Source organism: Medicago sativa, chromosome 7, assembly GCF_051527215.1.
Source record: "Medicago sativa cultivar Bolivia chromosome 7, Bolivia_mono, whole genome shotgun sequence".
Taxonomy (NCBI): domain Eukaryota; kingdom Viridiplantae; phylum Streptophyta; class Magnoliopsida; order Fabales; family Fabaceae; genus Medicago; species Medicago sativa.
The window spans coordinates 82901415-82914885 of NC_140755.1; the positions used below are offsets into that span (position 1 = coordinate 82901415).

The 13471-nt window shown below is 33.3% G+C and overlaps 1 protein-coding gene across 2 annotated transcripts; it reads left to right on the forward strand.

Moving 5' to 3' along the window:
* Window positions 1-1555: 1555 nt before the first annotated feature.
* On the forward strand, window positions 1556-5066 carry EULS3 (hydroxyproline-rich glycoprotein family protein). Of its 2 annotated transcripts, XM_085727206.1 has the most exons (5): window positions 1556-1867; window positions 1943-2253; window positions 2606-2728; window positions 4032-4260; window positions 4714-5066. In XM_085727206.1, coding segments are annotated over exons 1-5 (945 nt in total). In that variant the 5' UTR covers window positions 1556-1587; the 3' UTR covers window positions 4716-5066. The 2 variants fall into 2 exon arrangements, with proteins under 2 accessions (XP_085583332.1, XP_085583331.1); XM_085727205.1 differs by having other exon boundaries at window positions 1556-2253.
* The last annotated feature ends 8405 nt before the right edge of the window (window positions 5067-13471 follow it).

Genomic DNA, 13471 nt, shown 5'->3' on the forward strand with positions numbered 1-13471 from the left:
GCCTTAAACTCAAGATAAATTGAATAAGACTAGATCTTCATTGATAATCATGAGAGTTCATACAAATTACATGTCCATATAGCTTACAAAAGATTCATCTTGGCTTAACCACAAGGAATTTAGTTACTCATAGCTAAAGTATAAACAACTAATTCAAAAGGAAGCTTACAACTAATTCAACTTGGCTTAACCGACAATGAGTTTTGATGGTCTCCCACCTATTCTCCAACTCTTCAATTCCGAAAACACCTTTTTTCTCCTTCAAATTACAAACCCTTGTCTTATAAACACATTTGCCTTTTATAAATTTTAATTTTTCCTCGCAAAAATTGTGTCCCAAAGCTTCCTAATCGTGCCTCGATTTGATTTAAGATTCAAATTCCAATCGTGGCTCAGTTTGATGAAATTGTGCCCCAAATATTGTCGAATGGAATGACTATTTCCGTGCTTGAAATTGTGACCCAATTTAGTGAAATTGTGGCTCAATTTATAATTTTTATGGTTCTTTGAATTTTATAAATTTCAGCGTTAGAGGCCTAGATATTACCCTGAACTCGACTAGAAATACATAAAAACAACTAAGAAAACCACGATGACAAAGTATCGTCAATCACCACAATATTTGCATAAATTTAAGATTTCAAGGTTTTTCTTTTACTATTTATTCTACACTAGATTGTTGACCCGTGCGTCGCACGAGTTTATTGTTAAGGGGTTGACATACGAATAATAAAATGCAATATATAATTGGTAACAGTGAAAAAAGGAACATGTGGTAATCTATAGCAGACAAAATAAAACACTTCATAAAATGTATAAAATCTAAAAATATTATAAAAGAAAATTCGGTAATCTATCAATAATTCGGTAAAAGAAAGGAATTTGTTAGGTTAAATTGCTGCTAACCTGCATCATTTTTTAGGGAAATTATTAGGTTAAGTTGCTGCAGACCTAATAAAATATAGGGTCTTGCTAGCAAGTGCCCTAAGGGCATTGTTTAAGGAACCCATAAAAAGAAATTATGTCTTGAAAATACAAGTCAAACACATGTTAAAGTCATAACCGTACAATTTTCAATGCAAAAGTTGCTACTTTTAGATGCTTAAACAATGCCTTATGTCACTTGTTAGCATTTAAACAAGGATTATTTTCTTTTCCTTCCCATTTTTTCATTTTTTTGGTAGATAGACGAAATGACAAAACTATTATAAACTCACACACACATAAATAGAGATACCGGAATTCAAACCCCGGTCATGACATCCTACTTTACAATTTCAGAATTTTGCCATTTGAGCTGGGAACCGTGGATTCCGATTTTTTTCATTTTATTGAGACGTTTTAGGTCGACTGAATATCAAAATCAAAGTGAATAAAATACGACAAAAAAACAAAAGAAAATCCACGTGTTGAAGCAGATATGAATAATGAATAACATCGATTACGATTATTAATACAGATCCGATTCTACGCAGTGATTGGCCCCACACCATATTCTTTGATTTCCTCATCATCGATTTGTTGTACATAAAATCAAAACTTAAGCTTAACAACTAAGCATCCATCTTCTTCTCCCGAATCAGAAAAATGGAGTTCCCCTTCAATCACAACACCTCCAACGTAACCCACACTCATCACCACCGTCGTGACGACGACAACAACAACGAACAACATTACCCACCACCTGGTCACAACAATAACAATTTCTCTTCCTTCAACCAACCACCACCACCACATCATCAACAACCACCCTTCTACCCTAACCCATCATACCCACCACCACCACAACAACCTGAAACTCAAGTCTTCCACACTGGACACGTGTCCCGTAATGACAATTTCAACAATTACCCTCAACCACCACCACCTCACCAAGAAACTCAAGTGTTCCACACTGGACACGTGTCCCATCAGGACAATTTCAACAATTTCCCTCATCCACCTCAATCTCACCATCAACAACCCAGCTACGGAGTTGCGTACCCACCTGCACCACCATCCGTACATGATCACACCTCTACACCATTCCCAAACGCTACCGTTCACCATGTTTCTCATGAAACCCATAACCCCCATTTTCCTTCTTCCAACGTTCACCATGTCAACCATGAAGTTCATGAACCCACCGCTCCTCCACTCTCCTCCAACAAACCCACTTTCAAGATTGTTACCAAAGCTTCACCCAATTACTCTCTCACTATCCGTCGTGGTGAGGTTGTTCTCGCTCCCTCTGATCCCTCCGATCAGCATCAGGTAAATTCAGTTTAAGGTTTTCTGATTATTGTAATTTTGAGGAATTATTTGTAGATTGTTATACAGGGACTAAAATGGGTTTTAGGGTTTATTAGACTAGACTGAGTTTTTAATTGTTGAGTGAAGATCCGTTTTTTTTGTCTTTCACAATTTTCGCGTTGGCCAATTTAGTCCTTGACAGAAATAAAACCCAAATGTCGAGGACTACTTTGCGTGTTTTGTTTTTGTCGGAACTAAATTGGCCCACAAAAATATTGTGAATGTCCAAAATGATTTTTTTATGTGTATGTTTTTGGCTCTGTGGTATTTGGTTTTTGTACTTGTGATTGATTTTTTGGTTTTGTTATTGTAGCATTGGTACAAGGATGTGAAGTGGAGCACCAAAGTGAAGGATAAAGATGGTTACCCTTCATTTGCTTTGGTCAACAAGGTCACTGGTGAGGCAATTAAGCATTCCATTGGTGCCACCCATCCAGTAAGATATAACTTTTCCAACTTCCTTTTTATTCAAGTTTGCATCTCCGATATTCTGCATCATGTAACAAATGCTCATTATTGGTTTATGCTTGCTGTGCTGATAGGTGATAATTGAAGTAGAAATTTGGTTATTTTAAAAAAATTTCACTTTTGATGTACAAGCGACCACAATTGACTATGATTCTCTGAAATATCAAAGTGACGTAAATGAAATCAGGATTTAAAACCTAGTGAAGTATATGAAAATTTCATCTTTAGAAGTGGCAGTTTGTCTAAATTATCGTAAAATTTGGTCTTTTGAACGTGAAGGCAAGTGAGGATGTTATGTTTTCCTACCTTTTTTTTTTCTCCAACATTTTGTAGGTGAAAACTGATAGAATTGGAATGTGATGTCTGTTAAAACTAGTGGAAGCTAATTTGAAATATTGGTGTTGGGTTAATTCGGCAACTGTGTTAGCATTTCTATATGAAAATAAAATTAAATGGTGAAGTTTACCTATGAACCACCAACACGATGACACTGTCACGTAAACTCCAGTAATAATTTAAGAAAATTGAAGCAATTGAATGTAACCATATCCATATGTATCTGTATTGGACACGAGATACACTTTCAATTTGAAGTATTGGTGCTACATAGAACTCTATCCTGTCCCATGGGGACCTTTTGTCAATAACTTAATTATGAGCTTCTTAGACCTTTATGCTTTTCAGACAGAGTTGCATGTGCTGTGTTGTTCTGCTGTCTGAGAATAACCAAAGTTTTTGCATTGGGATAAGCACACCCTGTTAGTTTTTCAAAACCTTTTACTGTATTTGTTTGTCTATTTCCATTCCACTAAAATGTTAGTAAGAAAGAACGTTCAAACTTAAATGAATAATTAAGGTTAAAGTAAACCGGTTTTTGGGTCAATTCCTTATAGAGGACTTTCCTTGGTAAATCATCTTTAACTATCATAATATTATAAGCTCTTGCTAGAACACATGGCATAGCTTGTCATTGGAATCAAACAAGACAACCTTCCCATTCTTCGACATTTTTATACCAAAAGAAAAGCATGACAGTATCTCTCTCAGATTTTTATTATATAATAATCCTGCAATGTGATCTTTTAATACTGTGCTTTGAATATGCTTATGGGTTATGGAATTACATGATTCGGATGCATAGTGTGTCATTAATGTGTTGGAAAAAAATAGCAATGTTATACGGCATCCTGTTTCCCAAGTCTTCCTTCTCTTTCTTTCCCTACTCTATCTTAATTTGTTGTTTACATCTGTATTTTCAACATTTTATGTAGGTACGGCTCGTTCGTTACAATCCTGACTATCTTGATCAGTCAGTTCTGTGGACTGAGAGCAAGGACCAGGGTAATGGTTACAGAGCTGTAAGGATGGTCAACAATATTCAACTTAACATGGATGCTTTTCATGGTGATAAAAATTCTGGAGGTGTACATGATGGTACTACTGTTGTCCTCTGGGACTGGAACAAAGGTGATAACCAACAGTGGAAGATATTGCCCTACTGTAAGTTTTCTATCCATGACATAAATCTAATTCCCAATAAAAATCTATTATGGTTTTTCCTTTCATTGACGCCTTCTGTTCGCCTAATACTTTTAGAATTTTATAATCTAAAGAAAAAATTTCTGTGAGAAATTTTGATGTATGCTGCCATGCTGTGTTTGTTTTTTAGTTTACTTGTTATCTGAAGAATCTTAAATTGAAATTGTATTACTATTACCTGTCAAGTGGATGGTTCTGATTATTTATTGTGACATCTTCATTAGCTTTTCAATGATTCAAAACTTCCACTGTCTGCTCTGAAGTTTAAGTTACTTTTGGTGCTACCTAATTTTACAAATAATAATAAATAGTTGTAAAAATTTACATCCTTTTCTTTTTCTGAGTATGACTCGACAATTTACAAATAGTTTTTCACGCTCAACTGATTCTACTTTCCGTTTATGATAAATGCAGGAGCCGCTGAAGGCACTGTCAATGGCTTTGAAGATTCATAATCTATATCTATAAGTTGAGAGAACTATTGTCTCTGTTGTTGAGTGGTTTGTTTTTGTTAAACTTGCATGTGTTTTGTAAGGTATAAAAGGTTTGCAATGAAGTTATTGGTACCAAGCAACCAAATATAGATTTTCAATAGAACTGGCGTGTTGATTGCAAGTATAACAATATGCGTTTTAGGTTGCTCTTTATATCCTAATGTGATTTGGTGTGAACCATTATTACTTTTGAGGGTACAACATCATATGTGTAAAACAATGTATGCATCGTATGGTTTCAATGTTTCATTTTTCATACTATCATTTCATGAATATTTTTGTGAATTTATAAACTTAAGCACATTCTTATTGCATGCCGGATTGGCAACTTTTTTTTAAATACATTTACACAAGTTAAATAACACGGACAATTTAAATTAAACGCACATTTGGTGTCTCATACCGTCCCTTTGTTCTTAGAGAGGATCTCATACTGTCGCATGTAGTTTTTTTCTTTGGGAGAGGATCTCATACTGTCACATGTAGCATCAACATTTCTAGAAATGATATTTGAGCTCATACAAAATAACAATAGATAAATACTCGCAAGGGAAGTTAGAAAGCTTAGAGATTGAAAAGATGAACTGAAATCAAGATTGAAGTATTAAGCATAGTGGGTTCTTCTCTTCGCTTAAGGGGTCTAAATCTCTTACAATTTGGACCTATCTATTGTTGGTGATTAAGTTGAAAACTTAACATATCTATTATTGATTTTTTACTGTTATATGATTCTGATAGGTTTTTGTTTTCAATATTTTTTACCAAATATTGTCAATGTATTTTGTTTTATGACAAGTGTCATGGTTCCAGCTAAGGACATCAAATTTTAGGAAGTTGGTGACTGGTGAGAATTGGCTGTGGGGACATTCATTTGTTATTTGCAATTGTAATATGGTGCTAATTTAGGTATCGGCATGGCATTTGAACCCGCCCCTGCTCAGACCCGCCCGCCCGGCCCCGTATTTAACGGGGAAAAATCGATTTGATTGAGTGTGGATGCGGGGAAAACCCATTGCTTTAGTACGGGGGCGGGGTTGGGGGAAGGTCAAACACGTCCCGCGCCCACCCCCGCACCCGCTTGTTTGTTTTAAATTACAATTTTACCTTTATATTTGGCAATCATTTTACTCTTATACCCTTCTTTTGTTTTAATAATCTTGCAACTAAGAAGGTTTTTTGTACTGTGTCATTATGATCTTTAGAAGATGTTCTGAGCTGTAATGATTTTAGAAGCTTTTGTTATTAGATCTTTTTTGTTGCTGTGAAGAAAAAAGGGTAAAAAATGTTTTTTTTTTACTACAGTTGCGGGTGGGGGTTGGGGCGAGGATGGGATGGGAAACCCGTTTCCGCTAAGGGCAGGTTTGAGTGTGAATTTTCTATCCCCGATGGGTTTGGGGGCGGGGTACAATGAAGTGGGGGCGGGGGCGGGTATGCTAAAACCCGTCCCCAACCCGCCCCGTTGCCATGTCTATTTAGGTAGTTTCCTTTCGAACGAAAATTTTTGGGAGGACTTTGGGGTCTGATTTTTGGTCTTGGGACTGCATTTTTTGAAAGTTTCTTTTATCCCCGCTATTTCTTAAAAATTGGAAATTTTTTGGGTTTCAAATTTTAGATATGCAAAAAAAACATCATCATTTAAATGATGTTTTTGGCACATTTTTAAGTAGTTGACGTGTAATGACCGTCTACAATTCATTTTTTTTCTTCTTTACGGATTGGGTTGTGAAAGACAAAAGACGTAAGTGGTTGCTTTGCACACCCCCTTATTGATACAAAACCCCCCATCTACCTTTTTTTTTGTAAATATTCCAAATCAGAAGTATATACTTCCTTTTTAATAAAAAAAGTTTAACTGAGTTGATTCGCAGAATTACATTTCTAGTTGTTGGTAATAGAATAGTTGATTTAGCACGGTCCTAGTGTTTGCTTTCAGATTCGGTGTGGAAGTAATCTATATTGTGTATGCATATGAATTTCAAGTGTTTACACAGATTTAACGTTCAAGATTGCATCAGTATTTCACATTAAAGTGATATTTTAACGGTTTAGAATGCATCAACAGTAACGCCTAAGATTGCACCAACACTTTAAATGAAAATAAGTAAGCATTAAGGATATAGAGCGAAAAATGTATTTTCGTAAACTCAAAATTTGACTTTCTTAGAATACAAGTATATACCGAAAATTCAAAGTTTGTTTTTGGTGTAGTCGGAGTTTGAGCTTGAGTTTCTCGAAACTTATTTCTTTCTATTCCGACAAACTCAAATTTTGAATTTGTCAGAACACAGTAGAAAAGTAAAACAAAAAACAAAGAAATTATTTATTAGAATGAAGGATAGTTTAGTACTTCAAATAATTTTTAAGGGTAGAATATGAGCCAAAGTTTTTGGAGAATTGCTCTGCTCCCATTTAGAATTGTTCGTTTCCGTAAAAATGCCGAACATAAGTTAACTCACACAGGTGCATTTTCAACGTGTTTTAACTCACGTATGTGCATTTTTCTGCGTGAGTTAACTCACGTAATCACATTGAACGGAAATGATGAAAAACAGATGGGAGAAAAGCAATTCTCAAGTTTTTTACATAGAACATGGTAAAGCCCGAAAAACTACAATATCAACTATAAGCCCACCGAGGCCCAAACCAGCTAAAGGAGGAATTTTGTTTTGTTTTTTTTGTCCTCCAAAGGGGTTCGATTTCTGCTCTACCCCCAACACAAAACACTCGCGCCCAACTAAAATTACACATTTACCACGCATGAGTTAACTCACTTAAAAAAAACAGCTGAACTGGTTTTTCACACAGATTGGTTTTGTTCATGAACCGATTGTGTAACAAAAGCCAAAAAACAAGCTAAAAGGCTATGAAAAAAGTGATACAGTACGAGCTAAAAGGCTAAAAGTTTAAGAGGTGCCACTTTGTTGTTTGCGATCCCAATTGAATACTTGATCAAAAAAGTGATACAGTATGAGCTCTTCCAATTAAATTATTTGTTATTGAATCATTATTTGTGTTGTTGAATCACACTAGTCACGTTTGCTTCAGATCAATTGGTGCTGGCCCACGGAAAAATGGAACCAAACTTCAGATTGGTTATGAATACACAGACCAATCTGTGTGAAAAACAAGTTTAGTGGTTATTTTTGAGCGAGAGTTAACTCATTAAAAAACGGTTTTTACACATGCGTGACTTAAGTCACGCTGCGTTAGTTAAGTAACGCATAATTTTACACTTGTGTTAGTTAACTAACGCAGGGGTATTTTGGTCAGTTTGGCTGGGTGGGAGCGAAAAGTGCAGGGGGAGAGCAGAAATCAAGGGGTTCAGTTCGTAACTCCTAGATAAGTTGTTTTGTGTTTACAGGGCTTTTCGAAGATATTTCCGAACATTATTCTATGGTTATTGTTCTTCTCCAATTTGTTTTTGCTCGTTCCCGTCAAACTAGCTGAGCGTGAGTTAACTTACGCATGTGCATTTTCAACGTGCGCTAACTCACGTAGGTGTATTTTTCAGTGTGAGTTAACTCACGTTGGACGTGAATGAGCAAAAACAGATGGGAGAAGAGGAATTCCCTTATTCTATAGGCTTAAAAGCAAAAGGAGGCCAGAAGAGCAGTCATCAAAGAAAAGTATCAACGAACAAAAGAAACAAATCCAAACATAGATAAGAGTTGGAATTAAAAAAAAAAAAAAATGTTACTAATCTAGAGAAATTTCATTTGCTTAATTGACATGGCCCATATAATGGTGTCTGGACAGTAACCTAGCAACTCGTTATGTCAACAACCATCAATATTATACATGTTTATGATTAGAATCATATTGATTAAAACAAAAGAAAAAGTCAACTTTTCTTTTTTCAGAAACCTTACACAGTACATACCGATCCAATTTGTTAATGAGGCTTCTATAGATATATCCTTTGTATTTTTTTCTTTTTCTTTTTTGATAGAAGATATATCCTTTTTGTTTATCAAAACTTGAGTAGAATTAAATTTAGACTCGAGTGCCTTGAATTATCAATGTGGAATGCAGTTGAGTTATCATCCAGTAACCAAAGACCCACCACAGTTTTTTTTTTTTTTGAGCAAAAGACCCACCACAGTTGGCACATATATAATTGATCCATTAAACATATTTTATTGAATTCAATTATAATTATGTGTACCTTTCAAAAAAAATTATAATTATGTGTATGTAGTTTTTTCTTAGAATAGACAAAATCAACTTGTGTAACCTCTCTATCTCAAGAAGGATAATTCGCCTTTTATGAAAAGTATTTTATGAATTATTCACCTTTCACAAAAAAAATAAAGTATAATTCGCCCACTAGGACACATGAAATCTTGTTTCAGCTTTGAACTAAATACATTATAATGGAAATTGTACCCTAAGAATAGTCATCAAGACCTAAAAAAATTCCATGGTAAAATGTCCACTTTTACTCTCTCAAATTTTCTCCTTAAATTTATTCAAAAAAATATATCCTATGGTGACCGATAGTACCAGCCAAAAGTAAAAAATTCATGATCATGAGTCGTCCCAATGAGTGAATTAGTTATCTAATTGGTATTAATTGGGGAAAAAAATAGAGAAAAACGGATTTTCATGGATCAAAACTCAATTCATTTCATTTCTTTTATTTTTGTCGAACTAACATTGATCAAACCTTCTCTCAAAAAAAAAAAAAAACATTGATCAAATCATGACCTAGAATGCTATTAAAAAAAATCATCACAACAAATTTAAGAATAGGGAGGACTCATGAACTTGTACTTTTAAAGAATGTCACGAGTCAATATTGATATTTTGAATAATTATTTTAGTGTTGATCCAACATGAAATTCACCTTTTAATATATGAAGCTTGCTCGACTAAATAGAGGATATATTTTTAGAATTAAAGGGCTAAATGAGTAACTAATGGATGAAAAATTATCTTTAATATCTTATCATCTTATTATATTGAATTTCAATTTTAGTAGTTTTTTAATAAGTAAAAGTATCTCAAAAAAGAGTACAAATAGTACTCTAACCCGTACAGCAGACAGATAAAAAATTCATGAGCAAAAAGACTCAAATCGATTATCAAACTATTCACTAAACTGCAAACAAACTCCAAGAGGTTGTTTTAGCTGTTGATTTTCAATTAGCGATTTTCATTGCACAGTTATCATCTAAAATACATCCACTACTATTTACATGAGACAACTTTTTCAAAAACTTATTTTATGCTTTTTTAGGAGTGATAAACTTTGAAATAATCTAGTCAAATGAAAACCACTTGCTATTAACCGGGTAGTGATCTGGACCATTGCTGGCACACCTTAGTAATTAAGCTACTTAGCTAGTAGTAATTGATAAAGTTGTGAACGTGTGTCATCAGTGATCACATAACATTCTTCTTGGTCAATGAAAAATGTTGGTGAAATATTTTATTAACTCAATACACCATCCGGTCACAAATATAAACAAAAATTCATGTTTTAGATTCATTCAATAAATGATATATGTGGTCTTTATTGTAGACAACATACATCATTTATTGAATGAATCTAAAATATGGATTTTTGCTTATATTTGTGACCGGATGGTGTACTTGAGTATATTTTAAATAAAATAAAAACTTATAAGTACCATTTCACATTATTGTATTCTATTCTTTCATATATAAAGTGAAAGTCATGCAATTTAATTATAAAAAATGTGTTTCCAATTAGAGTATATTAGTGTTGGTGTAAAAAAAAAAAAAAACTAATATTTTACTTGGCCACCAAATGGCTGAGAGAGTCGGAGAAAATTGGATCTTTTCTTTCACTTTTATCTCATTCTCACTTATTATTTTCTATAACTCTCTTAACCTTATTCTCTCTCGATTATATTTTTCAATTTTAATAAAGAGAGAATCAGATTAAGAGACAGATAGAGAGTTAGGAGAAGGAAAGAGAAAAAAATAAAGGAGGTGATTCATATCAACTAGAGGCCCTTATGTGGTTTAATTTGGTACTTGGTTGGTAATGACACAACTTTGCTGAGCTTTGATGTTTAATTGTTCTTTTTCGGGTAGGGGAAATAAGAGACCAGTGCTTGCTCAATCAAAATTGTAATCATATATGTCTTCATTCGCATATTCATCATTATTTGCACTATTTTGGTATTCATGCCCAAGAGGACTAACAATCAAATATGAGTTAACAAAATATCTAGAACGGGCATGAACATTCATATATACATTCAATTCCATAACTATAGTCATATAATATTTATGTAATGTCTCTGTTAACTGAGATAAATTCGCAGAGACATCTTTTTATTTAACTATTAAAGAAATGAACTATTGACGAAAATAAAAGATAAGATTCAAGCATCATGATGTGTGTGAATGCATCCTAGTTTGTTAAATACTCCCTCCGTTCCTTTATAATTGTCACTTTTGCATAAAATTTTTGTTTCTAAATAACTGTCGTTTTCAAAGTTCAAAGTATTATTAAATGTGGTTTTACCTATATTACCCCTATATATTTATTGCAGAGAGAGAAATATATGAAATGAAGTATTAAATGATTAAGGTTATTATAGGAAAAAAATAAATTGTTGTATCAAAAGTAGTAAAAGTATTTGTTGTCTTGGTTTGTGTAAAAAGTCAAAATGTGACAATTAAAAAGGAACAGAGGGAGTAAGAATATTCCGCGGTACTCCATAAAATATGCCTGATCTAGTATGAAAGAAGCCTTCATAAAACTGTTTTATCTTGTATGGATGAAGTCTCGTTCACCTATATATTTCCATGCCCACTTTTCTTATTTAATAAACATAAAGGAAAAATTAATTATAAAACTGTTTTATCTTGTATGGATGAAGTCTCGTTCACCTATATATTTCCATGCCCACTTTTCTTATTTAATAAACATAAAGGAAAAATTAATTATATTTGAGTTTTGAATTAGTCGGTTGCTTATAAAAAGCACGTGGGTCGTGGGTGGATACACCTCCATAAGTCCATGGACTCCTAACAAACCTTAACTCTTTTTTATTTTGTGACTACAAACCTTAACTCTAAGTCATTAGTTTATTAAAGATGATGAGTACTTTGTGATTAATGTTAATTAACTAAAATTAGGGGTGATTCTGAGTATGAACGGAAGGGGCGTTGGCCTAGAACACCATTTTTTTAGGGTCACTAAAATTATTATTTTTACTTTGTAGTTAAGATTAGTATACATATATTTCTTTTTAACTCACTTTGATTAATTCTATTGAAAATATATTTTTAGATAACCGTGATTTTAAATGAATCTTTAGCAATAAAAAAATACAAGACAAACATTCAAATAATTAAAATGACGCAACCTTATTAATTTTCCCTGGACACAAAAAAATCTTAGAACTGATCTGACTAACATGAAAGATGTACTCTTTCCCCTGTCATAAGTATTATGCACTTTGAACAGTTTGGAGGTATCCTCAAAGGAAGAAAGAAATGGTGGACAACACTCATAATGTAACACAACTTCAATAAAATTTATTCTCACAACCACATAATGAAAAACCAAGATAAGAACGTAAAACAAAACATTATGTTATTTCTAAACCAAAGAAATATTTAGCTCATGGTGATCTTACATGAAAACATGGAAAGATAAGAAAATGATAACTTCAATCCATATTACAAAACAATGAAGATAACATACAAAAATCTTAATCAACCAGAGTTAAAAAAGTTATATACAAAGTTACAGAGTTGTCACAGGCGCTGATGCAATAGATCTAATGCTTGCTCTTTAAACATGGAGCTTCAATGGTCTTGAATGGAAGGAGTTGAAATAGGAAATGAGAAAGTGACGAAAGGTGGTAGCTAGGGTTCTCATTTCTCAAAACTAAGTTAAAATCTAGCTGAAGACTCCCTTCGTTAATGGATAATATTGTCCTTTATATAGTACTTTTGGTAACTTTCTATATCCTTATCCTTTTTATGCCACCCTTGTCCTTTTATCTTTTCACTCATTTGAGTCTTTCTTTCCCATATTTGGGCAAGTGTAATATTCTCATTTTGGTCATTCTCGTTTATGATGTGTCTCTTGATGCTTTTGGAGAGGATATAATTTCAATTTGGACGATTGCATTATGCCTTATGTCTTGAAAATATTGTCTTGCATTATGCCTTATGTCTTGAAAATATTGTCTTTATAGATTATGATGTGCCACGCTAAATAAACGTGTGATCTTTCACGTGGATTTCATGTAACTTCATTAGACAATATTACATATAAACTCTATGATGTGCCACGCTAAATAAATGTGCGATATCTTTCACGTGGAACTCATGTAACTTCATTAGACTATATTACACGTAAACTTTATGAGGTAAAACATGTTTTGATCATGATATAACAACCTTATCATGATCGAAGACCATATATTCATTTAACGTGTCATATTATAACATTAAACAAAAAGTTAATAGATCGACCATTATTATTAAAATTTCAATGATATATTTACAGGTTTAAAAAATTTAATATCTATTCCAATTGATACTCATATTGAATTACCATTTTTTCTATTCACTCATTCTAGAACTTAATTATTTGGTCCGATAAAAAGCTAACTGTCTCAACCTATGAAACAGTGTTAATATTTTTAGCATAATGGTCCCTACATCACCCCACTAATATGATATCG